The 25,219-nt window shown below is 46.9% G+C and overlaps 1 protein-coding gene across 8 annotated transcripts in view; it reads right to left on the bottom strand.

The window, feature by feature from the left end:
* Positions 1-5,295: 5,295 nt before the first annotated feature.
* Positions 5,296-25,219, bottom strand: part of UBE3B (ubiquitin protein ligase E3B) — a 36,380-nt gene continuing 16,456 nt past the window's right edge. For 5 of the 8 annotated variants that reach the window (XM_073313119.1, XM_073313121.1, XM_073313120.1 and 2 more), the window contains exons 15-29: positions 24,931-25,098; positions 23,155-23,326; positions 22,311-22,429; positions 21,356-21,470; positions 20,851-20,950; positions 20,074-20,193; positions 17,616-17,792; positions 17,386-17,496; positions 15,486-15,623; positions 14,607-14,672; positions 12,081-12,139; positions 10,092-10,274; positions 9,522-9,633; positions 8,765-8,857; positions 5,296-8,180 (exon numbers count right to left, since the gene is read on the bottom strand). In XM_073313119.1, coding sequence (XP_073169220.1) covers positions 7,989-8,180; positions 8,765-8,857; positions 9,522-9,633; positions 10,092-10,274; positions 12,081-12,139; positions 14,607-14,672; positions 15,486-15,623; positions 17,386-17,496; positions 17,616-17,792; positions 20,074-20,193; positions 20,851-20,950; positions 21,356-21,470; positions 22,311-22,429; positions 23,155-23,326; positions 24,931-25,098 — 1,925 coding nt within the window. In that variant the 3' untranslated portion in view covers positions 5,296-7,988. Of the gene's footprint in view, positions 8,181-8,216; positions 8,422-8,764; positions 8,880-9,521; positions 9,634-10,091; positions 10,275-12,080; positions 12,140-14,606; positions 14,673-15,485; positions 15,624-17,385; positions 17,497-17,615; positions 17,793-20,073; positions 20,194-20,850; positions 20,951-21,355; positions 21,471-22,310; positions 22,430-23,154; positions 23,327-24,930; positions 25,099-25,219 lie in introns of those variants that run through there. The other 3 variants (XM_073313125.1, XM_073313126.1, XM_073313127.1) reach the window with 3 other exon arrangements.

The raw sequence follows: 25,219 nt of genomic DNA, 5'->3' as shown, positions 1-25,219 counted from the left end.
AATGTGTTAGTCTCTAAGGTGCCACAAGTCCTCCTGTTCTCCCAGAAGTGTGAGCTGCTAGGAGGGTCTTCGCACTTATCTCAGGCAGGGACAACCTCCAGCTTGGGTGAATTGGCATCTGCTAAGAAGTCAGGGAGGAGCTTACACTAAAAGAATGGAGGCTTACCAAGGGCCAGTTCTGTGGGGAATGGATTTAGCTCATTAAGAAGGAAATGGAAAGGTTTTAAAGCCACTGCACCCTGATTTAGGTCAAGATTGTTTTCAAAGCCCTCTGTCCCCACCCAGCCCATACACAGATGGGAGGCAGGCTCATTCCTACACCTCATTAATGTGATAGGATTAAGGGGGAGGATAGCAGATGCTTGGCCCACACTGACTGTCTGCAGAGCCCAAATACACTGTTGCCGAGCAGGGTTTCTTTATTTATGATTACCTTGGAACTGTCAGCATAGACATATGTTGCTAAGGATCGTTTATTCTTGTGTGTAAAATTTATGGCTTCTTTGCGCTGCCATACTGACAAAACTGGAAGGCTTGCCCCCAAAATCTCTTGCTGCATGATTGGATCAGACGCTTGTACATCTGTTAACACTGTAGGAGCTGTAAAATTAAATAAGTTTAACTATAACTCAACTGCTCCTATTACCTCCACAAGGTGTAAGCAGCAAAGCCGACTGCTGCTCTTGCAGAAACAACACAAAACATTCATTTTGCCAAGTCATACGTAAGTTTATCCAAGTCACTTCCCTCTGAGAGGTGCAGAGCAGAAAGAGAAGTGTGCTACCAGAGATCTGAGCCCCACTTGCATCCAAAACAAGCCTCTCAAGTCTCACCTTAACAGGGTGTGTTCTGGACAAGTGGAGTGAGTTACTTACCTGGAATCATTCTTTGCTGCTGGGATCCCGTGTACGTCCCTGCTCCCGGCACATGAGTCTTGGGGTGCCTCGCACCAACGGTGCTCCAAAGCCTGGGTAGTCTTGCCATAGGGGGCAACACCCCACTCAGCCAAATGAAAGTAAAACAAATGCACCTTCACCCCAACCTGCTTCCAGCAAAGGAACACGCACTACCAGCAGCACCCGCAGGTTGGCAGCAACCTGGTGGGAAGATCCACCTACGTGCATAGCACCTCGCATGGCCTGGCTTAGCATAGCTCCCGGAGCAGCAGCTAGAGTTGCAGGATTAGCACTGGGGCCAGTGAGCAAGGGCTCAGGCCACCCACCTATGCAGTGTTTTATTGTTCAGACAAAGGACACACCACCCTGTTTGGAGATTTTGTTCCTCTACCTTGGGAGCAGGAAGCCATGAAATGCCTAGAACAGAGCAGGAGCAGTTGGGGATTTTAGCTTAGGCAGCTGTTGTAAAGGTTCTCTGCTGGAGGGAATAATTGTAGTGATGAACAGAAGGAAGAGCTGACATCCTTTGCTGCTTGGCTTCTCCTGCACTAGCCCAGTCAACCAGGAAGGAAACCAAAGTGTTCCGACCTCTCTTCCTGGACCTCATTGATTTGAGGTGATGACCCAGACCAAATCATTCATGCAAAATTAGCTCAAAGCCCACACACCTCGTGTCCGTCCGTAACGGGCATCTGGCAGCTGCTGTAGGCAATAGCTGAATGTGCGCAGACATTCAACGGTAGCTGAGCTAACCTACGTACAAATAGCTCATAAGAGCAAAGGCTCATAGCTTTATAAATCCCCTGCAGTAAAAACTTGACCTTAGAAATAAGATTTTTACAGCCAATTTGAGGTGCCACTTACCCAAGCAGGGCCATGTATCATTATGAACCAAGCGCCTTATAAATCTGACTAATTAATTACTCCATGCAAGCTGCTAATGTAATTCAAAAGTCATAATTACATTCCTGGACAAAGTGAGCAAACCTAAAATTAAGTTGCAGGGGATTACATGGCTAGGCTTCAATGCAGCAAGGAGCTGGCCACGAAGAGCAATGAGGAAGCTGAGAGACACAGGATGGGGCCACATAGGGCAGAATAACCAAGCTGTAGGCTGGATACTACAGAGCCACCTTAACTTTAAATACCTCCTAACCAACTTCATATTCTGAGTGCACGTTTGGCTGTCATTCAGTACAACAGGCTGAGCACTATACGCAGCAAGGAAAATACAAACACAGCAGAGTAAGTCTGTCCCATGAGACCCACCAGAATCCTGAAAAATTAGGCTAAGGAAAATGGCATGGGGATTTCTGACCTATGGGCTAAGCGGGAGCATCAGACTAGTCCATGGGAGGCTCCGGACAGAAGAGACTAGCAGTGTATGGGGAGGGGAAAGCTGCATCACCCTGGATCCACCTTCACTCCCCACTGCACAGATGTTAATCTAGATAGCTCTTTGCAGCTTGCCTTCCCTCCCTGCCCCCATGGCAGGAACGCCCTAATGGGGCAACTGGAACTACAGCTGGCTGAAAATTTTCCAACTGAACAATATGCTGATTCCATAAAATGGAAATATTTCATGGCAAATGTACAGCTTGTCCCTTTTGTCAACAAAATACCATTGAAACATTTCCCTTAGACTCGGTCCAAGCACTGTGGTGTTTTGATTTTATAAGGCAGATAATATACAGATAAAAGTCAAAACATTAAAACGCAGCACTCCAACAAAGTCCTTTCGATATTTCCAAAACTCAACTTCTGCTGAAATTTAGTTTTGTGGGAAATTTCAAAGTTCGGGTTTTGTGTCCCAGTGTGGGACGAGATAACGTTACAAAGTGTTGGAATTTCACAGCATGGAAATTGTGCTTTTTGACCCATTCTAGCTGGAAATCAGTCATGGCAGCAACTCTCGCACCCAGGGCTACCAGCGCAGGGAGTAGGTTGCTGGGCCACGTCTCGTGCATCCGCTTCCCCAGCAAAGCTCAGCTCTGAGAGCACATCCCTGAGCCAACAGTTGATGCCCCAATGCCAAGCAGCATGTAGCCTACTAGGGAGTGGGGGGAACAACAGGAAGGGAACAGGAAGCAAAAATGGGGGGGGGGGGGAGAGGGGAAGAATGGAGAAGAAAAACAAGAGAGAGGAAAAGGTAGTCACAGCACATGGGGGCCCCCTGAACACTGCCCAAAGTCCAAGCCCCCCTGCTCCCCGCCCCCCCCCCCCCCCCCCGCAAAAAGGGTGGGACTCACAGGAGTAGATCCATGGAGGCCACATCCCAGGGTCTTTTAGTCACCGCACCCCTCCCCCCCCAACACACACACACTTGTACAGCAATGGAGGAGGTGCCCATTTCATCTGGGATGTGTTTGGGTGCTAGAACAGGGATATGTGGCTTCCACCCTTTTGAGTGACAGGGAACATTTTACAAAAAGGTCTGTCCATAGATTTTTAAGGCCAGAAGGGACCACTGTGATCGAGTCCAACTTCCTGCGTAATTCAGGGAAGTCCTATGGCCTCCCTGCGTGGATTCCTGCTTGAAGTCCAGCAGCTGGGGTTGAACTAGAGCGGACCATCTAGGAAAAACATCCAATCTTCATTTACAAATATCCAGTGATGGAAACTCCACCACAGCCCTCGAGAAGCTGTGCCCATGGTTAGCCAGCCTGGTTTCCCGTCTGAATTTGTCTGAACGGCCAGGCGCAGTGGAGGCTGTTCTTTACCGCTTGTGGTCATTAAAAATCCAATGGTCTGATTTGTAACAGTCCAGGCATTAACCCCACTGTCTTGGCCAGTAGCCACGGTGGATATCCATTCCATTGACCACTGTCCCTCTGGATGTTTCAATTACTTACAGTATTCCTCACTGCCTGTGCTAACCTGTGCTGAAGTGCTGCTGGGCCACTTAGCCAGCTGCTGTTTCAGCGGAGGGTCATGAGTTTATAAAGCGGTTGGGGATTTTTTAAAGAGAGGAAGGATGGTTGTACACAGCAGCTGCGGAGTTGGAGTCAGGGGCACTGGGATCAGTTCAGTTCCTGGCACTGCCAGAGACTCACTGTGTAACCTTAGGCAAGTCACTTCAACTCTGCGCCTCAGTTTCCCTGTTACATGGGGATCAATAGTTTGTGAAGTGCCCAGCTATTGGAGTGACGAGGGCCAGAGCAGAGTCAAAGGTAAGTTAGTCAAATAAGGCACACAATCAACACATGTTATTGTGGCCGATGAGGCATGAAACGCAGCATGGGTTGGTGCTGGTGCTCGCAGGCCTGCAGATCTCTGGCCTGCGCAGCAATGACAGGCAAGCGATAGTTTTGCTCAAGGCATGGCTGTTTCTTGCCAGCTCTCTGCCTTTGACACCATTGGAGCATCTGCTGTGGGTGTCCTTTTTGCAACTTCTTACTGTGCCATATGCCATAACGTCAAAACAATACCATCTGCACACAGACTCAGCCCTCTTTCCAATTTCTGCCCTGCCTCACCCCCGAAATGGAACAAGTGTTCCCGTGTGCCAGGTTAGCTTAGTGCTTAGGACTGACTGCAGTGCAGTTAGCAATAGCCAAGGGGTTTGTGCTGTATCATACCATGGCAGTGAAGAGCAAGGGAAAAGGAGCCTTAGAACAGCTCTTGCTGACTCTTGGTAAGGTCCGTAAATGAAAAGCTATGTAGCTTTCATACACTGCCACCTAGTGGGCCAAAAATTACTTATACAGTTAAAAGAACAGGAGGACTTGTGGCACCTCAGAGACGAACACATTTATCTGAGCAGAAGCTTTCATGAGCTGTAGCTCACGAAAGCTCAAATAAATGTGTTCGTCTCTGAGGTGCCACAAGTCCCATACAGACTAAACACGGCTGCTCCTCTGAAACCTAGTATAGTTAAACGTATGGTACAAAAGGAGGCACAGCTGTTCTCTCTCTCAGAACGAGGCTGTTCAGAGCCAGGCAAGAGGAATTAGGCAGTGTAAAAGCAATTGGTACCTTTCAAGTATTCCCTGTTGTTCGCTGCACCCTGAAGCCCCATGAAGGCTGCAGGCAACTCCCCATGATCACTAGTCTGTTGGGGGAACAATTACATACCTTGAAGCCCTCTGAAAACACTCTGGTTCCATTCATGTCTACCAGAACATGATCTGAATGGGTCACCTGCCCCAGCAACCACGGACTCCCTGTGTGACCGTGGGCATTCTTCTGCCTCTGACCCAGTCTTAAAAATGGAGTCAATGCCTTGACTCTGTGCTTTCTCTCTCTTGCCCCCACAACCTCCACCAGCATCAGATCTCACTGCAAGTGTGCCCATGTCTATAAAACATCTGTCTTTGCCTCAAGCAGAGAAAAATATTTGCTGGAGCATTGCTCTGACACAAGAGAGGTCTGCCCCCAAAGAAAGAAAAGTCCCCAGTGGTATTATTCAACATGTCAGGTTTATTTAATATCTTTCTGCATTTTTGACACATGGGACGTGCCAGGATCTCAGGACCATCAAGTCTTATCTATAGAAAAAATAAACTCAATCTCCTATAGCAAAACCCTTTTCCCTCCCCGCACAGAACATACATGCAAAGTACAGACATCCAGGGCAGGACTCGTCACATGTTCATAGCCTTCTACTCAATACAAATGTAATACAGCCTCTCCAAGTCATTCAGAAATCAGTTACTTATGAGAAATGCTATCGTCCATATAGCCATCAGGGGGTGTGTAGTTTATTACACAATCACAATTGATACACTACCTACAAAATTATAGATTTAGTGTCTTGTATAGTGCAATATTTCCAAACTTTAAAGGAAACTTAAAGGGGAGCAGAGATTTGTTGTTTAATAAACAATTTCAGGCTTGTGATCTATCTGGACACTGTTTATCTAAGAAAAAAGACATTGCGTCATATCTTAAGCTACAATAAACTGTTACAGGTCAGTATCATGGCCTTTCAGTCTATACGATGGTTAACAAGTGTTAAGCGATCACTTACACACAAAATCAAAAACGGTGTTTACTGCTCTAAGTTCTCCGTATTCACTCAACTTAGCAGACATTTTTTCCTTCTTTAATAGATCAGTCCATTCCTACAGAATAGAGTTCACACAGAAAAAAGTCCCTAACACAGGAGGATTTGAGATGCATTTTCCAGCAATAGTTCTCAAGTAGAGAAGGCTTATTTCCTTGAAATTCACCTCGATTAAAATGAGAGATCAGAAAACATGTCGGGCATTCGAATGCTCTTGTTTGAGGGGTTCCGGCTGGGAGCATTTTCTGGTCTTTCTACTTTCTGTCTCCCACCAAGGACGAAGAGGACCTGCCCAACACCCTGGGGACCATTCTGGTGCTGAGATTTGTGCTAGGCAAAACACGCCTGGGTTTGGATTCCCTGCCATTCATACCTATTGAAAAGATCCTGAAGATGAGGTAGCCTTGCATTGTAGCATCTGCTGCTGGGTGATGCGCACAGCGATGCTTTCGTTGGATCCGCCTAGGTATTGCAGAGAGTAGGATTTGTTAAAATCACAAACACACACACCCCTCAAACGCTAAGAGGAGGAAAGGAAGGTGAGGGGGGAAGCCGGCAGCCTCAGCACGAGGGTTGCAATAGGCAGAGTGAAGAAGTTAAATAAAAATAATTATGTTCCTGAACATTAGAGCAGACTGTGCTTTCCAGAAATCCACGCAGCACAGGGAACACCTGAGAGAAAGCAGCGTCCTTTCTCGATGGAACATGGAGAACTGCTGGGCTGAGGCAGGATCCACACTGGCTGTAAAATGGCACAGGTGCAAAGCAGCAGGCCTAAACGAGGTGTGACAGGACAGTGTCTGTATTTCGTCATTAGAAAAGTAGAAATGGCCAGCATGTGGGAATATCTCTCTCTCTCTCTCTCTCTCTCTCACACACACACTCCCTCCCTCCCTCCGGAAAAAGACTCTTCATAACCACCAGCTAAAAAGCTGAATGCAGCAGTTGAGCACAAGCTAATAAAATAAGGCCAAAAATATTAAAAATAAATAGTTTGGCAAGCAAACTTCAGTGGGCTTTGGAGAGGCCAAGTCTGGGTTGCAAATGGGCTAAAGAAGAGACCTCCATAAGGGAGAGAGACAGTAAACTTAAATATGAAATTTACATCTCTGAGCAAGAGGCGAACTTCCCAGCGGAAGCCTTTTAAAACGGGTTGTTGGCAGCTTGATGCATTCCAAGCATTAAAGATGAACATGGAAGATGCATTTAATGACACTGACAGAGTTGAACACTATACAAGTGCCACTGTGCTTCCTGGTCACTTGTAAGATGAAAGTAAAATAAAGTTAAACCTTGTTCTTATTTGCTTAAAAGCAGAAAGCGGTCCCTCCCTCTCCTCCAACACGCAGAATTGGCAAGGAGCCAGCAGAGGTGCAACTGGACTCTGCATTCCAGCCTCTGTGTCTGTTCTTTGAGCTCCTATTCTACAGCACTTTGAAACGGTCTTTGAGAGCGGAGGGTTCATTTTTCTGCCAGTGTTGGCTGTTGCTTCTAAACTCGGGCAAGCAGTTTGTTTTCACGGGAGATGAGCACGCCGGCCTTGCCTCGTGCACAGGACCTCAGGACGTCATCACTGCAAAGCTTTACCGGAGAGAAGGAGCTAAGGAAACTGTCAGAGTCAATGCAGCAGACTGCCAGCTAACCTACTAGTACTTCAGTAACATTTCCATCAGCGCCTTACTTAGGATGGCCTCCACCCAATGAAAAAGTTCGGCCATCTCCTAGGAAAGGGGAAAAAAAACCTCCCGCACGACAGCAGCTAGCTTGGACTCCACTTCACAGCCCAAGCACGCTGTCTGCCGGATCCAGACTGGGGTTTTCAATGCTACTTTAATGCTCTCCCTGGGTTTGATTTTAAATAATAGTTTACATGACGACAAGCGTATTGGATGAGACCCAGCACTTCCCTAGTGCTGCAGGAGAGCCTAGGCAGATCCCACAGCTGCCTAGCCCAGGAGTTCTCCTTGTGAGCCTCTAATACCATTTGCATATATTTGTCTCGGAGCCGACCCACCCGCTTTGCACGAAGGGCCGTGTGTCCGGCGTCAGCTAGCGGCTCTTGGAGCCGATCCCAGGTGCCAAAGCAGCTACGAGAGCTCAAAGCCTGTGTTCATGCTGATGGCATAGCGCAGCTTCTCTCGCAAGATGCTCTTCTTGCTGTAGTTGGGAAGCTTGAGCAGGTTAAAACAAGTAGAAGAGGTGGGGAGCCGGCCGCCTGGCTCTTTCTTGCGTATGGTGAAGAAGCCCCTTAGCACGCTGCCCAGCGTGTCACCCGTGTCCTGAGAACAGAGGGAGAGGCAGGTTACCTCTGGCAGAGCACTGTGCAGCGAGTCACAGCATGAAGGAGGGAGGCATTACCCTGGTGTAGAAGTGGAGACACTGAGGCAGGGTACACAGGGTAATACACAGTAAGCCTGTGGCGGAAGCAGGGGGAATCAGAACCCAGTAATCCTGTCTCTCAGGGCTCCGTCTAGCACTAAGGGGTAACTTCTCCTGGTGAAAATTCAACCGGGATTAACCCTGCAGAGGACACAAAACCCAACAGTAGCAAAGACTCAGGAGGAGAGCACCAAAGTCAAGTGACCCAGCGTGGCTGCAGACCACAAGGGGAGGTACTAACCTGCAGGCAGGCAACAGGGGCATGGGGGGAGCTGAGTGCACCACACTAAAGTGAGTATGTTTTCATCTCGTCTCCTGAACGCTGTCTGAAGGACACTTTCTACGCACTGGAGCTTTCTAGTTGCTGCAGGGAAGGGGTGGAAGCAGGGCAGGGATGGGAGGAGCTCTGTAAAAGGCCTCAGGAGGGGATCTCCAATGCATAAAGCTTGGAGAAGTGCTATTCAGATCCATTCTGGCCGCGTACCTGATCATCTGAGACTTCCACGCAGCGAATGGAGAAAGGAGGCTTGAGGTAGGCAAAGCCCAGAAGCGGAGGCCGGGAGCAGCTGGTAACAAACTAAAAGAGACCTGATTAAAGACTGGCAATTGTTGATCATTAGAGTAGCATGGCTTGGAAACTAAAACCAGACGTGTCTTCTAAAGGAACTGTTTGCTCATTGCCCTGCACCATTCAGCTGGCTTTTCTAATGATAAATTGCATTTAAGCTACTCTGGGAGTTGATGTCTGCAGCATTCATTCCCCACCGCAGGTTACAGCGGCTCCTCATCAGTCGTTCCTCCCCTGAGACAAGTGGCGATAACCAAGCAGGATACTCTCCTCAATACAAAATCATTTAAAGGAACCCTCCTTCCACTGGAGTGTGGGGAACAGGAGGGTGTCAGAACTCCAGGGCTCAGGTCTTTCATTGTTCTTTCTGCCACTCAGGCCATGTCTACACTTACCGGTAGATGGCCTGCAATCGATGCAGTGGGTGTCGATATAGGGGGTCTAATGAAGAGTACGGGAAATCGACAGGAGAGCGTCTCTATTCACATAACTGGAGTGGCATAACTTAAGTTGACTTACCGAGGTAGTGTAGACAAGGCTTCAGAGGAAGGGGTTTATGAGTGCAAAGAGCAGTTTTGCTTGTCCAGATGATAATGGAAAGATGACCAGCACCCGCCCCGCAAGGCGACAGGTCGGGTGCACTCTATCAGGAGCGGAGCTAGGAGACATTTACCTTTAGAAACATCGCTCTCTCCTCGGGGCTGAAGTCATTGGCTAGGATGTCCCAGAGCCAGATAATGACCCTGTGACTCCCATGGAAGCCACCATAGTATACAGTGTGTTTCCTGAGGAAGGACAGAGAGCAACATGCTTACACATCACTACACCAGACAGCTCACAGCTTCCTGCTTATTGAATGGCTGCATCACACTATAGACAGAGCTTAAATCCACAGCTTAATCACAAAAGGAGCTTGAATTGCTCATGTTCCCTGAAACCTACATCCACCCTTTATTGCAAACTTCTTCAAAAGCATCGGAGAGGGTAGAATGAAAGTCCCTCTAATCCTACGGTCCTGTACTGGCTCCCGGGAAAGACTCTTCCCTTGCTCTATTTGCTAGTACTTCCTCCAGTCTCGTCTGAAATGACATCCAGTTTGTCCCATACCTTTTAATTTGAAGAAGTTAATAAAAGGCTGGAATGGAGTTAATTTCCATGCACCAAACCTCAGAATAACATTGCTATCTAACTGCATAACTGGCCTGTTGGATAGTAGAACCAGGTGACTGAATTGCTCACTTACTTTAAGTCCTCGAGGTCAATTTCAGCATTGTCACCAGATATGAGCCGCTGTAACTCAGGTGCAGAAAACATCCGAATCCATTCAGGCTTAATTATCGACCTGAAGCCACTAATGAGCGCAGCCGTCTGACTTTTTATCTGCGTGTGCATCCGAAAATGAGCCATGAGGTGGATGTAGCTGATTCTGTCCAAGGTAAGGAGAGGGGAAATCAGAGGCACCAAGCAGTTGAGAACACTCACCACAGTAGCACTGGCCTGGCACTTTTCTAGTTTACAATGCACTGCCTAAAAGGAATGCGGGGCCTGATCCAGGGCTCACTGAAGTCGATGGAAAGACTCATGACCACTGACTTCAATGGGTGGTACACCAGGTTCCCAGAGCACATTTCACTCCTATGGGTGAGCAGGCACAAAAAGATGGCGACTTCTTCCAACTCAGCAGCTTCTGTGCAGAACTCTCCACAATTCTTTCAGCCAAATGACTGACACCCAAAATCGTTTCATCTGGGTGTCCGTGCATACCCTGCAGAAGCAGGGTATTTGTACAGTCTTACAGCAGCTGCTTTCCCCCATCCTGTCGGGTCTGACAGCCCTTCTCAGCACTGACACAGGGCTTCCAATAATCCTGAGCACTTATAATATGCACATGGTCAAAGCACTCATCATACATCATCTAGTTGCTGTTAAACAGCTCCTTAGAACTACTGGGTTTATTTATTTTTCATAAAAACAATTTTCCTACAAGCACTGTAGATTCCACAAGAGACTCATAGGACAAATATAGCCTGCTTTGGAGAGCCCTCATTTGGAGCCCAAGGGATCCAGATTTAGCAATACCTTGAAACAGGAGTTTTCCGAGGTGCATTAGTTAGTGAAGGGGGGGAGGGAGGGGTCTGTTTGAAGCACTGTCAGAATCCACCAGAAACACAATCTCTGCAGATATCCAGCCAGCCAGCCATTTTACTTACATTCCCTCCCCCGCCCACATTAGACACCAACCCTCTTAACTTGGCTACGTTTCTAACCCAAGCGAACTCAAAGACTACGACAAGAACAATTCTGGATTTCCTCCATTATTGCATTTTTCCCCCCCAGTTTTCTTTCCCTAGCCGCCTCTGTGTGTTTGTTCAAAATTACGCGTGTAGTGAGCAGAGTGACACACGGGACTTTTGACTTGCTTCCTGACCAGCCTTCTGACAAGCAAAAAGATATTCCTTTCAAATGGGAACTCACTGATCTGATCTCAGAGGAAGACAAAGATTGGGGACACGCAATTGTAAAGTGCAGCCGAGGCAGATGAGTCTTCAGGTTGGACACAGCCCTGACTTGCTGTTAAAGAGAGCACGCTGCAGATTAAGAGTTTAGACACACATCTGCATAATAGAGATTTAACTGGTGAAGGGGGATGGGGATTGGGGAACAAAAGAGGTGGGGAGCTTGGTTTTTAGGCTTTCACAGCTGACATATCTGATAGCCAGCTTTAGATAGTTATCTGTGAAAATAGCTCCAGGGCTCAGTGTCTCTTCTGATTTCCTGTGTCTAAGCACCACTGTCTACTGCATTTGAATTCATCGCTGCATCTTCTGAAGAACAGCGTTTTATACAACTGCCACATGCTATCATTCTGAGAGAATCTGTCTGCTCCAAGGTGTCTTTGAGCATCTGTGCCCTCTGTGCTCAAGACCGTGTGCCTGAATTGCTTTGAATCCATCTGTCTGTATCTATAACCATCATTAAATCCCTACGAATATCACGGACTGTGTGCCTTTGACCTCAGAAGTGCTGTTTCAAAAAGTAAATTGTCAATTCTTATTTTGCAAATCGAATTGAATACAATTTCTGCCAATGAAGTGTAACCAGTAAATTCTATTAAGATATTTATGGGCTCTTTCTACTCCAATCCATCTCAATCTATTCCAGATGCAAGCCCAAGGAACCAGAATGAAGTATTTTACAGTGGTGACCTTACAAATCTAATTGCCATACTTACTTATTTTCATTGGTAACAGGAATGGTCTTCCCTCCAGGAATAAGTTCATGGCAAACAAGCTGAGGGAAGAAATGATGATATTGCTAATTAACTGCCTGAAAACTTCACTGGACAGAGAAGCCTTTCAGAAGCTGGGACTTATCATAAAATAATTACCTACTTTTACAATAAAACATTAGGATTTAAATGTTAATCAATCATCCCGTTTCTACTCCCACTCAGCGTTTCAGTTCAGTACAAACACAGAAACTGAACTGTAGGGAATTTGCCAATGGAGCTAGCTTGTCACCTTTCCTCCATTACCACCCACCATGAGCAACCCACACAAAACACAGTCAAGAGAACCTTAAGGTGAAAATCGAAGCCATCAAAAGCCAGGAAATGAGCCACCTTAATTCCAGGATCACACATTTTTCTGCAGGTCCCTCCTCTCATTCAGGCCCTGCTCCAAAGCCCAGGGAAGTTAATAAAAAGACTCCCATTGAGTTCTGTGGGCTTTGGATTGGGCCTGCAAGGCACAGGATGGAAAGGATTTGAAGAAGAAGGCTGCTGGTCAGCATTTTTTACCCTCCATAGTCACTGCCTGGTCCAATGGCTGGTCTACCCCACACCAGGCAGAGGACAAAAGAGGGACATTCCTCTCTCTTTAGGCTCATCCCCACAGCATCTGGGAGCTTCACATACTCTAAAGAATTTATCCTGGTCACACCCCGAGGAGGTAGGGAAGTATTATCTCCATATTAAAGATGGGGAATGGAGGCAGAGAGTGAATAAGGGACTTGCTCAATGTCACACAGGGAGTGTGGCAAAAGGAAAGAACCAGATCCTCCTGGCTCCCAGTACAGGGCTTTAACTTCAAGAACATCACCCCTCTTCCAGCAGACACCCAGTCTCATTCACAACACGTCACACAATGGCAGAGAATGAGGCAAAGATTCTCAGGACCCCAGATGGATTCATGAAACACCCTGCCTCATTCTCTGTCCAACGTGTAAAATGAATGAGGCCTGGGTCTGGTGGAAAAAAAAAAAAAAGGTAAAAGATCATGTAATAAGACTTTACTATAATGCACTCAGACAAGGGGGCAGAGTTAAGGTTATGCACGCAACCTTAACTTTGTTGTTTCTGACTTCCAAATACTCTACTTTGTAACCTTAGGTTCATTTAATGTAGGGATTTTGTATGGCATTTCCTATTTTTTAAAATAAGAAAAAACAAATTAAAAAATTCAATCGTGTTCAAATATTTGCTAGGCAGCAGCAGAGCACTCTGTACTATGCAACAGGCACAAAAGGCCTCCTACCATGCACACCTTTCCATAGCAGGTGGAAGGAACAGCGCCCACCTCCTTCCGCATGCACCCATCTACCTTCTCTCACGCTAAAGGAGCAAGACTGCTTTGCAGTCCTGTTTCCTCTCCATTCCCCTTCACTAATCTTAGGGAAAGGCAAAGTATTGTCAATGAATGTTACTAAACTAAACACGGCGGGCAGCATCACTGCACCACCGGCAGTCCAGTAAGAAGCCGCACTACAAAATCCAGTGCACAGGTTCAAAGTGATTTAAAAAAAACCAAAAACTTTTAACAACTGATATTGTAACCAGTTTTCAACAAACCACCAAAAGGCATGGGTGCAACCTAGTGACCACCATCTCCCTGCCAAATTTCAACTTTCCACCCAAAACTTGCTAAATAAAAAAGTATACAAAGGAAAAAGTCTCTCTTTTTCTACTCGATTGTTTCTTCAAACTGGGGGAATCCTTCTGGATCACACTTTCCAAAATAATTCACTTTCAGACCGGTAACAAGCCTGCCATATTTCAGCCACAGAAGTACAAGGCTAACAAATTTAGAAGCAACTGAAAGTGACCCCTTTGGAGTATCTGCATTACAGATCTGAAACAGCCTGTAAGAATCCAAAGGAGAAGTATAACAGAACAAAGTGCACCTCATGTTATCAAGCAGCTATGCAAACAAAACTTGGAAAAAGTGGTTGATTCTAGACAATCACAAACACCTCTTGGGAAAACACTGAGAATATTCCATGTAGAGTGTACTCTGCAAGCAGGTCAGCTTGCACATGGGTTTCTTTCCTCTGTCTTGCACAAGACACTATCAGGAAAATAAGAACATAATTCCTCAGGAGCCCGTCTGACCCACACTGAGGAATGCTTGAATTCATAATTCTCTATTTGGGGCACGAGAGGCTTTTCCACAGTAATGGACAGTGATGTGTATGGATCACCAGAACTGGTTCCAATCGAAACCTCTTCCTGGAAACATCAGACAGGCAGGCAGAACACACCAGCTGAGCTGGAGTCACTCACTCAGGAGAACTGCTAGAAATTTACAACAAAAGGCTTGAAATCTCCTATCCCAGTCACCAAGGAAACAGGCTGCCTGGGCACAGAAGCCTGCTTGTAACTCTGAGCAGGTCTGAGGAAAGTAATAGAAAGACAGAGAGAGGAGCAGAAAGGAGGCTAAATATGAAGGGGAAAACTAGCACAAAGATGTGCACGGCCTACCTGACCCATCGCATCTTCGTCATAGGAGAGCGTTAAGCCCAAGTCGCTGATATCTCCGTCGTAGCGCTAATGGAATGACAGAGGGGATGAACGGGGATCAGTGCACAACCACTGAGAACAGCAGCTTAGCACTTACAGACTACTCACCCTGTAAGGGATCCTCGCAGGTGCTCTGCACTGAGACAGCGAGGATATGTGACTGTCTCAAGGTAACAGAGGGCGTCAGCGTATGAGCTGGGACTAGAAGGCAGGAATTCCTGGCTCCCAATCCTGTGTTTATATCACTAGAGCACCTTCCCTTCCCTGCTTTACATGGGGCAAGAAATCCCACACCCTCCACTGCCACCTACTTTTAGGCTCCACGTTCACCCCTACAAGTGCACGTATTTTCATAGCTAACATGAGCACTGGCTCACAGGAAGGGGGAATTTACTAGATGCAGGAACCCTAATATTTCTAGCAGCAGTCAGACAGAGAATACCTCTCCTCAACACAGGAGGAACAAAGTGTTTTAGTGTCTGTGGACATTATTAGTACCCAGCTCCTATACAGTGCTGCTCATTCACAGATCTCAATAGGCTTTACAAAGGAAATCACTCATTATCCCCAGTTTACAGATGGGGAAACTGAGGCACAGAGCAAGGCTGTGACTTGCCCAAGGTCACCCAACAGGCTGTGGCAGAACCGGGAACAGAATGCAGCCCTCCCAAGTCCCAGTCCAAGGCTCTAGTCATTAGGACACACTACCTCATTTAAAAGGGCTTTTGGAATTACCCTGACAGGCAAAAAGTTTACATCCACCCCTGCTGGCATCATCATTTGGACCTCTGAGCAGCACGTTACAGTGAAGTGGGGACGCAGGGAACAAATTGCTCAAACCTTAATCGAGGTGAGGTTTTTGTAGAACTCCGAGTCCAGAGAGGGAAGTTCGTCCACAGAGCTGTAAAAGCTACTGTGACGGTGCCCAAGCAGCTGACTCAAGAAGAAGGAAGCAAAGGGAACATCCACCACTATCCCCTGCAATCAACACAAGAGAGAACGTGTGAACACCCCACTTGCACTAGCTACGGGCAATGTCTCTAGCTGCCAGTCCTACAGGACAAACTGCAAGCTTCTGGCTTGTACAGAGGCACAAAGGACAGCTTGGCCACCCAAACAGATCACATCCTCTTAAGAGGCCCACCACTTTGCAGCCCCTTCTCTAACGGATATCTCTGGGATTTGGAAGCATCATCTCATGGGGGGAAAGGTCATGTTCTGCCTTTCTATAAGCTCCTGGCATGGGAAGTTCTCAAAGCACTTTACAAATATTAATGAACCCTCAACAACAGCCCCTTGTGATAAGCAGCAAATACTTTAAAGACCTACTTTAAAGATCAGGAAGTGAGCAGAGAAGTAACATGCTGATGGTGACCCAGTGGGTCACTGATGTAGAAGGGAAGAGAACCCAGGAATCCTGAGTCCCACTGCCTTGCTCTGGACACTGGCCTGAATATACTACTCCAAGCATGGATACAGATTCAGAGAGGCTCTACTCACACCAAAGCCGCTTCTCAAGTGGGTTATGGGGACTTCTCTGTGAGCAGAGCAGATACAGACTACCAGCCCCATGGGACGAACCTGGGACCCTATTCCTCCCCACACCCACGAGCTCCTTGAGAACACGAATCCATCCTGTTCAAAGAGATGGCACTGTGGGTATGGAGATAACGGATGACTACAATGAATGCGTTGGCGTTAATGCAGCGGCTTGAGCCGTTGCCACCTCACCATGCCCAGAAATGAAGAGTGCCATGGGGCGAGACAGGGACATGGCTAAGCGTTCTTCGAGAACTGCAGACATTAGAAGTGGCTTACACCAGTCATCTAACCCTTCCCTCAGCACCCAGCGATTACCTCCCATCTAGTCCCATGCCATTTAGGTGCTTCCACCACTTCTTTTGGGAGATGATTCATTCTCCTCGTATTTAGCTCAAGTTGTCCCTTTAATCCCACCTCTTGGCTTTCACTTTAACTATGAAACACACTCGCTTTTGGCAGCTAGAAAGCAAAAATTTGTTTCCCTCGTGGCTCCATCCTTTGCCAGCTGGCAAACCCCATGGTCTGGGCTGCCTATGGAAAGCAATGCCATGTTACTACTACTCAGCAGTGGATCCCCCAGCAGCAGCAACGGTGGTAGCAGAGGGAGCCCACGTACTCTGACTCTGGCAATTTCTTTTATGTTTTATAGCTACAGAGTTAATTTTTCAGTTGGATATTTAGGCATATTTCACCTACTCACTCCCTTGCCATTGCAGGGGCCTCGGGCACTGGTGGCACCTGTCTCCCCTGATCTCTGCCTGTGGCACACAACGGTTCAGAGTCCCTTGAAGACTAAAATGCCTTGGTTTAACTCATGTCACTGGGCTCAATCTACAGGTACCTGGGTGGAATCCAATGGCCTGAGATATATGGGAGGTCAGATCTCCTGGTCTCCTCTGGCTCTAAACTGCACGAAGCAAGGCCATCAAAGCTGGCATTTTCAGAGGAGGCCAAGGGAGCTGAATGTCCACAGGATTTGGGCACCTAATTCCCTTTGAGAGTCCCAGCCCAACAGGACTATTGCAAGACGGCATTACTCTTATACGTCATTCCTCTAGGACATTCTGCCCCCCTCACCCTGCCGGAGCACACCCACAGAATGCAACACCTGCAGTTTGTCTGCACATCCCCAGGGCTGTGTGCGAGCAATGCTACACCAAAGCGGGAGACATCCACGTGCCGGCCTCCTCTGGCTTACCTCATACACAGCCTTCCCGAGCATTTTGCCCACAAACTCAAAGAGCTGGAGATAGTTCTCGTGGATGTAGGATGTCGGGGATGGATACAGCCTCTCGTCGCCACTGGTCGTCTACACAAACACAATGATGAGACAAGACATCAGTATTGTGAACAACCAGAGCCAGTTTTCACTGGTCATTTCAGACTGGGGGGCAGACAGAGCCTATTTCTACAGCTCAGCATCAGTACCTTAAAGAGGTTGAGTGCAGGGTCAAACACCTTCTTTATGATCTCCTCCAAGAACTCTTTGAAAACACCATCTTGATCAATACCAGCCTCATCGACACCCAGGTCATTCACAAACTTCACTCGGATAACTCCCTTCATGAGGTTCTGGGACAGCGGCCTTAGTTGTTCGTATCCATCCTGCCCAGGTGAGAATTGCCACACATTAGCCATGCAGAAGGACACACAAATGTCTTCACGAACATGCAACACTGACAGGTGTGTGCACTGGGATATAAATGGTATACCGGCATTTTAAGTGGGAGTTCACATCCACAAAGACAGTGGCAAACTCTTGTGTTAATGCCACGGATTTGGGGGTCAGAACATGCCAACCAACACGCCAAGTTTCCTGAACATATTGTTTCATACAAATACTGGAAGGCACCACATCCAGGATTCCTGGGAAGAAATCTGCCTTCTCTTTGAAGCAGCATTTCAGAGATGGGAAAACTCATTGTGCTGTTGTGTGGAAAGGGAAACCATCACAACTAGTATATTATGGTGTATATATACAATTAGAGCTTTACACACCACACACTAGTTACCTATAGAGGCAGCAAGAGGGTAAAGGGGCAAAGGAATAAAGGCCGGAGACAAGAGAATTGAAATGATTATTCAGCAGCTATGCTAAAACTCTTGCTAGACAAATGCAGAGGGTTTTTTTAGTGTAGCACAGCATCAATTACACGTTGTTTTATTGTTCATGCGCTCACTAATAGACAAATAAGAGACTTGTGCCTTCGAGAAAATAGCAAACCCTATATTTAGTGAGATTCTAGCACAAACATGAATTCAACGGAGCATGAAGTAAAGAACCAAAGCAACTGAGTGGGACCGACTGGTCTGGTATGCATGCCCTGGGCCCCTCCCTCCAGGCCTCTGTTCTAGTACATGAAAACATGGACCCTGACACAGGTGAGAGAAATGTGGGGACACAACTAGGTCAGTAATAAATATGTGAGAAAATCACAATTGAAATTGGTAAAAAAAAAAAAAAAAAAAAATCTGTTGGATGAGGAGATCCTGAGCAGAGTGCTCAGCCTGTTACTGCTGGTGAAAGCAAGAGATGCCTCTCCCCCCCGCCAGAATCTAGCACATTTCTGCTGACCCCCATGCTCCGAAGGGGGTATATGCAGCTGCATGACTAGGCAGGCATGTTTTCTCTCTAATAGCAAGCAGAGTTGGACAACTAGCTGCAAACATGTCAACATACACTGGATCACTCAGCAAAGGAGCAATGTGTGTATAGAACACAGATGGCTGTCAAGTCCCAGGGTCTGATCAAGGCATAAAAGGGAAACTTTCACAGTTTGTTACAGTTTAATGGAAAAACAGGCAGCACCGCCAGACTCTCCACTAGGGAAGGAAGAGTTTTAGGTGCCTGAAGGAGCTTTCTAAATAAGATGCATACATGACAGCAAAGAGAATGAGCCCTAATCTGTTTTAAATGGAAATGAGCATAAACAATGCTGATTCCACCTTTCAATCCTGTTGGCCTCTGCAAGTTGTACAAAGCCATGTGTCCGGGGACTCAGCACAGCCTGGGCCTGAGCTCACCATTTCACCCATGGTTGGATATTCTGAGGTACTTATTAGTTAACCTTCAGCCCGGTAAGGAACAGGTCGCTCAGCGCCAGATTCCATCCTATCAAACACATACAGCACCATTTCCCAGCCAGCCCAGAGCCTAGCCTCATCAGATGAAGAGCCGCTGGCTAAGCGAACCCAGGCAAGTTTGAGGTGCTGCTGAGAGGACAAAGGAAGCACTTTGAAGAACTTGCCTCCTCACCCCAGCATCTGTCCTTGGATTGCTATGTCAGCCCGTGGCATTGGGACTCCCCACTACTACTGGATGCCCGAACACCCAAGGTGGCAAAATATGTCCACTCCCATCGGCAACTGGCCAGAAAGTGGTGCTCTATCAGGCCCAGACCTGGGCAAGGTGAGCCACGCATTCAGGAATCTCCACACTCAGTTACTGCAGCTCTTCACATCTAGAATGATCTCCACGCTCACGCCCTTCCCCAACTGTTACAGTAGGAGGCTCATGAGTGCACGAAACAGAACTTCCCAGGAGAGGGGCCTAGGCAGTGGAACTCACAGCCACAAGAATGATCAGGAACCTGACTGCATTCAGAACTGGATACCAACTCATTCCTTGGCCTTAGCTTTCCCTTCAAACACAGGCCGACACAAAACAAACACACACTCAAAATGCTCCTGCAGGCTGGCAAAGAGCAAAAAGAAAGACACTGTTGCTATTTCTGTTGTTAAACATCCACAGATACTATGGCAAGGACCCCACAGAGGTACCTAGGTCAAGATCCGGGCAAGCACTGAACCACACACTCACAGTACAGTCACCAACAAAACCAGGTTCCTGGCTGGTAGATTTGCTTCTGAGGGCTGAGCCACTCACCTCCAGCATGCGTGAGCGGCGGATAGTTATGTGTGTGACGTGAGGGGATGCAGAGCTGGTTTCAACCAGCCCAAGCTTCTCCTTCTCCTTTGTCACCATGTTTCGGAAAAGAAGAACCCTCTAAAAAAAAAAAAAAAAAAAAAAATCCAAGAGAGACCAACAGCGCCAGGGTCATAAATCTCTGCACTGCACCTCGTGAAAGTTATACATGCTGCTCACCCTGGCACATCCCAGAGCCCCCACTCCTGTGAAGAACCCCGTCCACGGGCAGGCTTGTGTGCATACAGCCAGGGAAGGAAGCACTGGGATGTGCCAAGCCTGGGATCCCAGAGCCAGGGCAGGGAGCAGCACAGAGAGTGCAGGGAGAAATACAGTACAGCCCTGTGGGCCCCCCCGGCACCTTCACTCCCCATGGAGAGCCCCGACATCCAGGCTGCAGCCCTGCCCTCCCCTCCCACTCTGCAGCACTGGGACTCCTACATTACCTCCTGTTGGGCAGCCAGTCCCTGGCCATGGGCTGCCTTACACTGCTGTCTCGGGCATGGGCCTTTTGCCTATGGCCAACTTTTGGTTATTAGCAACTTTTTGCTGGGAAATGAGGAATTGCTAATAAGCTGTATCCCCTGTATTTTTAAATGGGCTTTTGGGGTGTGAATTCAGCACTGGAAAACCCTGGAGACTCAAGTCCCTTTCATTCACCCATAGGATGGGCAGTAGCAGGGCAGCCATTCTCCTGGCATACAGCACTCAGAGCCCTCCTGGCCAGGTCTCACTCACGTTCTTGTGGGGGATGACATGCGGGATGTACTGCAAGAGCAGCTGAGCTCGCTTCCTGTCTTTGTCCAGCTCTTGGAAGAGCACACTGGGTTTGAGGTCCCTTAAAAAAGCAAGACATGTATTCAGAGCTCCCTGAGAAACACACAGAGAAAACAGGGCTTGGCAAAATCAGTGGGGATAACATTCTTAAAAGCACCTAAGAGATTTAGGAGCTTAAATCGCTTCTGAAAATGGGATTTGGGTGCTTTTGAAATTTGTACCCTGTACAAGTGATACTGAGAATAATCGCTCTACGAAGAGAGAGAAGCTTCTTCACCAGGGACTTTAAATTAAACAAGGCAAATGCAGCGTAGGGAACAACCCTGGCCTGGTGCTGGCAGGGAGGAACAATAAGGAAGTTCCATGTCTAACAAAGCGACAGAGTCCAAAATGGTCATGACAAGATCTGCTGTGATGAGAAAGCCATACAATTGTACACGACCCGGTACAGGGATCCAGGACTCACTTCCGCAACCAGTGGTCCTCAGGAGCAAAGCGCCGGCGACAGTCTCTTTCATACAAGATCATTAGCCAGCCATGAACAGAATGGAACAACTCCAGCGTCTCTCCTTTGGCATTCTCTACCAAAGAGACAAACACGGAAGTAGCGTTCAGTGTCTCCTACATACCAGTGACTGACATGGAGCAGAGAAGCATGACATGAAGCAGAGAGCCACTCCTTTCCCCAGTACAAACAAAGAGAGCTATGTGTCCTCCACTTCCACTGGCTTTAGGGGAATCAAAGGCTACTGCAACCAGCACCAGCAAAAGGTAAACACACTTAGATCTACACGATCCATACACAGGTATCCAACACTCTTCTTCTGATTCAGCAGATTTACCCCAAAGTTGGAGTATATTCCTCTCTGAAACCTCACAGAGCTGAAGTAGCAGGAACAGTAGTGCTTGACTAGAACCCACGGAATATCAGAAGCAATGTGCACTTAGTGGTCTTAGTCCTCCCCGGCCTTTGATGTGTGATGTAATTCCTGTTTTATACAATCAGCAAGAGAACATATCTCTCTGTTTCTAGCACCAGATTGTCTAGGCTGTACAATTACATGTAACTGCACACACAAACCATGCATTCACTGGATTTGTGCACGTAATTACAGAAGGAAGTACATTAAAGTTTTTGCTTTTGAAGAGATGCAGGTTCTGAAAATGATGTCCCATAAATTCTCACTTTAATAAAACACTGACTGGCTGGTTTTTATACAGTACCCCAATATGGCACAGGTATCTGAACACCTGAATGGGGGATAGTTTCATTTCAAACATCCTAAGATTTTATAACACGTTCTGTTAACAGCATTCAAGTCATACTAGCAAACTGGCTAAAGCCTCTGGATTAAACCATTCATTACTACTTTTTAAAATAATTATCATGGTCCCCTCAATCAAGCTGCTGAAGCACTTACCCACAATTCCATCCCAGATCATCTTAAACACAAAGGAATTCAGGAAAGAGGAGATGGTAACAAGCTCTTCCACTTTGAACGAAATCTGTTCTTCATAGACTTCAATTTCGTCGAGAATTCTGGAGGAGGAAAACAAATGTTGATTTATTTCCCTTTGGAGAGGGCTTTCAGAGAGTGCATTTTGCCTGGCACGTTTAGGGGGCGTTCTCTTTTCTGGTGATGACTAAAACAGGAGCTAAACCCCTAAACCAACAGTATGTATTTACAGATTTTGATCAATATCCGAGTTTAACATAAGATAGCACAAAAAGTCTGAGAAATAAACTACACCCAATACAGTATCACCTTCGGAGAGCTTTTTACCTGTAGATCACAAAGCACTTTAACAAGGTGGGTAAGTAGAATTATCTTCATTTTACAGATGGGAAGACTTTCCACATAGGCAAGGAGGTGGCACAAGGTCACACAGCGAGTGGGTGGTGGAGCTGGGAATAGACCTAAGTGTAAAGGCTCCCAGTGGAGTGTCCTGCCAGCCAGATAATGCCCCTTCTTATAGCATGATATGTGTCTTTGAAGAATTTTCCCTGTGTTTAGATGCAGCTCTTGCACACAAGCATTGAGAAAAAGTATTCCTAAAGCACCTAGTGCTGTAGTACCTAGTTACCTCTCCTGCCACATGTCCTCCCTAACACAACACACTCTTTCAAAGCATGCATTTTTGCTCTTGCATTTTAGTTATCTATATGTAATTACAGCAGCATTTTGGCTCTCCACCCTGGCACTCAAAGAACATTTGATCTGTATATTCAAATTCCATGGAAAGAGCCATCTGCTAGTAACCTACGTGATAAGGTGTCGAGAACAGTCACAAAACAGCATCAGCATAGCCAGCAGTCTCTTGGATTCCTCTGTGTCATTGTTCAAGCATTCCAAGAAGAGTTTTAATCCACCCTGGGGTCCCAGCTCACAGATAAATGCCCACAATTTGGGCAACAGGTCATCAAGATACGTGAGGCCTACAGGAGGGAAAACAAAAGAAAGAAAGCCTTAATACGGCTCTTTTCCCTGCACGCAGGGGAAGATGAATATGACCCGTTGCAGATAGCAGTTTATTTTGTAAAACTATCTACTGCTGAAGAGGAAAGTCACAGTGTTCATGGGTGCAATTCACGTGAACATGTATTCTACAATCACAATGAGACCAGAAGGAAGCCTCTTAACTTGCTAATAATACTTTGCACACCCACGGCACCTTTCAGTTAAAGATTTCACAGCACTGAACAAGCATCAGTTAACTAAGCCTCTTGCAAGGCAGTCGTTATGATCCCTGTTGTACAAATCGGGAAGCAAGGCACAAAGGGCAAGGTCATGCAAGTTGTTCAAGGTCGCAGAGTCAGCGGCAGAGCCAGGAACAGAACCCAGGAGTCTGGACTCCCAGTTTCCTATTCTAGCCACTAGACCAGTGATTGCTTACCACCTCCTCCCTCCTTTCTAGTAAGAGAAATAATTTGTTCTTAATATAACCTAAGATCCCTGTAAGCTGCATGGCTGGGTGGCCGCCCAGTAGGCTATCAAGTGCCACGCAGTTCAGGTGTCCCTCCTCCCATTGCTGTGTGCTGCTCCTGCCCTCTGCCTTAGTGCTGCTCCCAGGAGCCTCCTGCTTGCTGTGCAGAGCGGGAGTGGGAGAAGAGGGATGCTGATGTCAAGGTGTCCCCCTCCCTCCACCCCACCTCCACAGAGCAGGGGACATGACAGGGCTTAGGACAGAGAGAGCTTACTAGCAGCTGCTGCTGCGTCTGAACTTCTGATCTACTTAAAAGGGCAGCGTACTTAAAGTGGGGTCAGGGTACTGAAAGGGACAACATGTGTCTGTCTCACACACACAGTGTGTGTCTCTGTCACACACACACACACACACACAGTCTTTCACACTCACCTCCCAACACATACTTGTATTGTTGTTACTTCTTGATACTTCTTTCAAAGTGTGTTATTTTAGTTTTTTGACTGGTCTATGCATTTCATAATTTTTATTTCTCTCTTACACTTAAATTTAATTCTTTGAGTAGTGAGTTCTAAAACGCTTAACCTGTCCTGGCTGGAGTAATTATCCCTACGGTAACTTTTTAAAAATATACATTATATGTAGGTTTTTGGTTTCTACTGGTGGCGCACATCCGCACATTACCTAGATATGATGCACATAACAAAATTCATTCCACACATGGATGGAAAAAATTAGAGGGAACACTGAATATAACTGAAGCATTCAACAGGATCACCACATAAAGACTGGTATTACTGGGCACTATTCAAAGACATTGAGCCAGATTCACGGTCGATAAGAAGTGACCAGGTTTCACTGGAGCAGAACTTGCTTTCATTTGTATTCTAGAGAGCTAACATTTGATAAAGAAGCAATGAATGCTATTGATCCAGGATAGAATAAGCTTTCCATCCAGCTGGTCAACAAACAGTCCTGTGTAGTAAAACTACCAGCAGAGTCACAGGAATCAGTGAGAGGCACAAGTTCAGATCTTTTTAAAATCGGGGGGGGAAAAAATCTTCTAAGACACTTTGAAGAAAAAAAAAAAACCCCACATTCCCGCACACTACTGACCTGTGAGTATCTGCAGCCGGATCTGCGTTAGAGTCGTCAGCGTGGTTTGGTACAGCACACAGATGCTGCACACCTTCTGCACCTCTGCTGAATCCACCCGCTTGCCTCCAACGGGCTTGAGGATGTTGCGAACAGAGGCGGACTTCTGGAAGGCTCGCTTGAAAAGATCTGGTGGGAGATAAAGGGAGACACATGCACACAGGTCTTGGAGACTGAGACATTCATCACCAGGTAAAGTCTTATTCTGGGTCACTGTGCAGCCCCATAACTACGGGGGTTTTAGTAAGGA

Source organism: Lepidochelys kempii, chromosome 15, assembly GCF_965140265.1.
Source record: "Lepidochelys kempii isolate rLepKem1 chromosome 15, rLepKem1.hap2, whole genome shotgun sequence".
NCBI lineage: Eukaryota > Metazoa > Chordata > Testudines > Cheloniidae > Lepidochelys > Lepidochelys kempii.
Note: the sequence above shows the minus strand (reverse complement) of the source record. Positions and strands in the feature narration are given on the sequence as shown.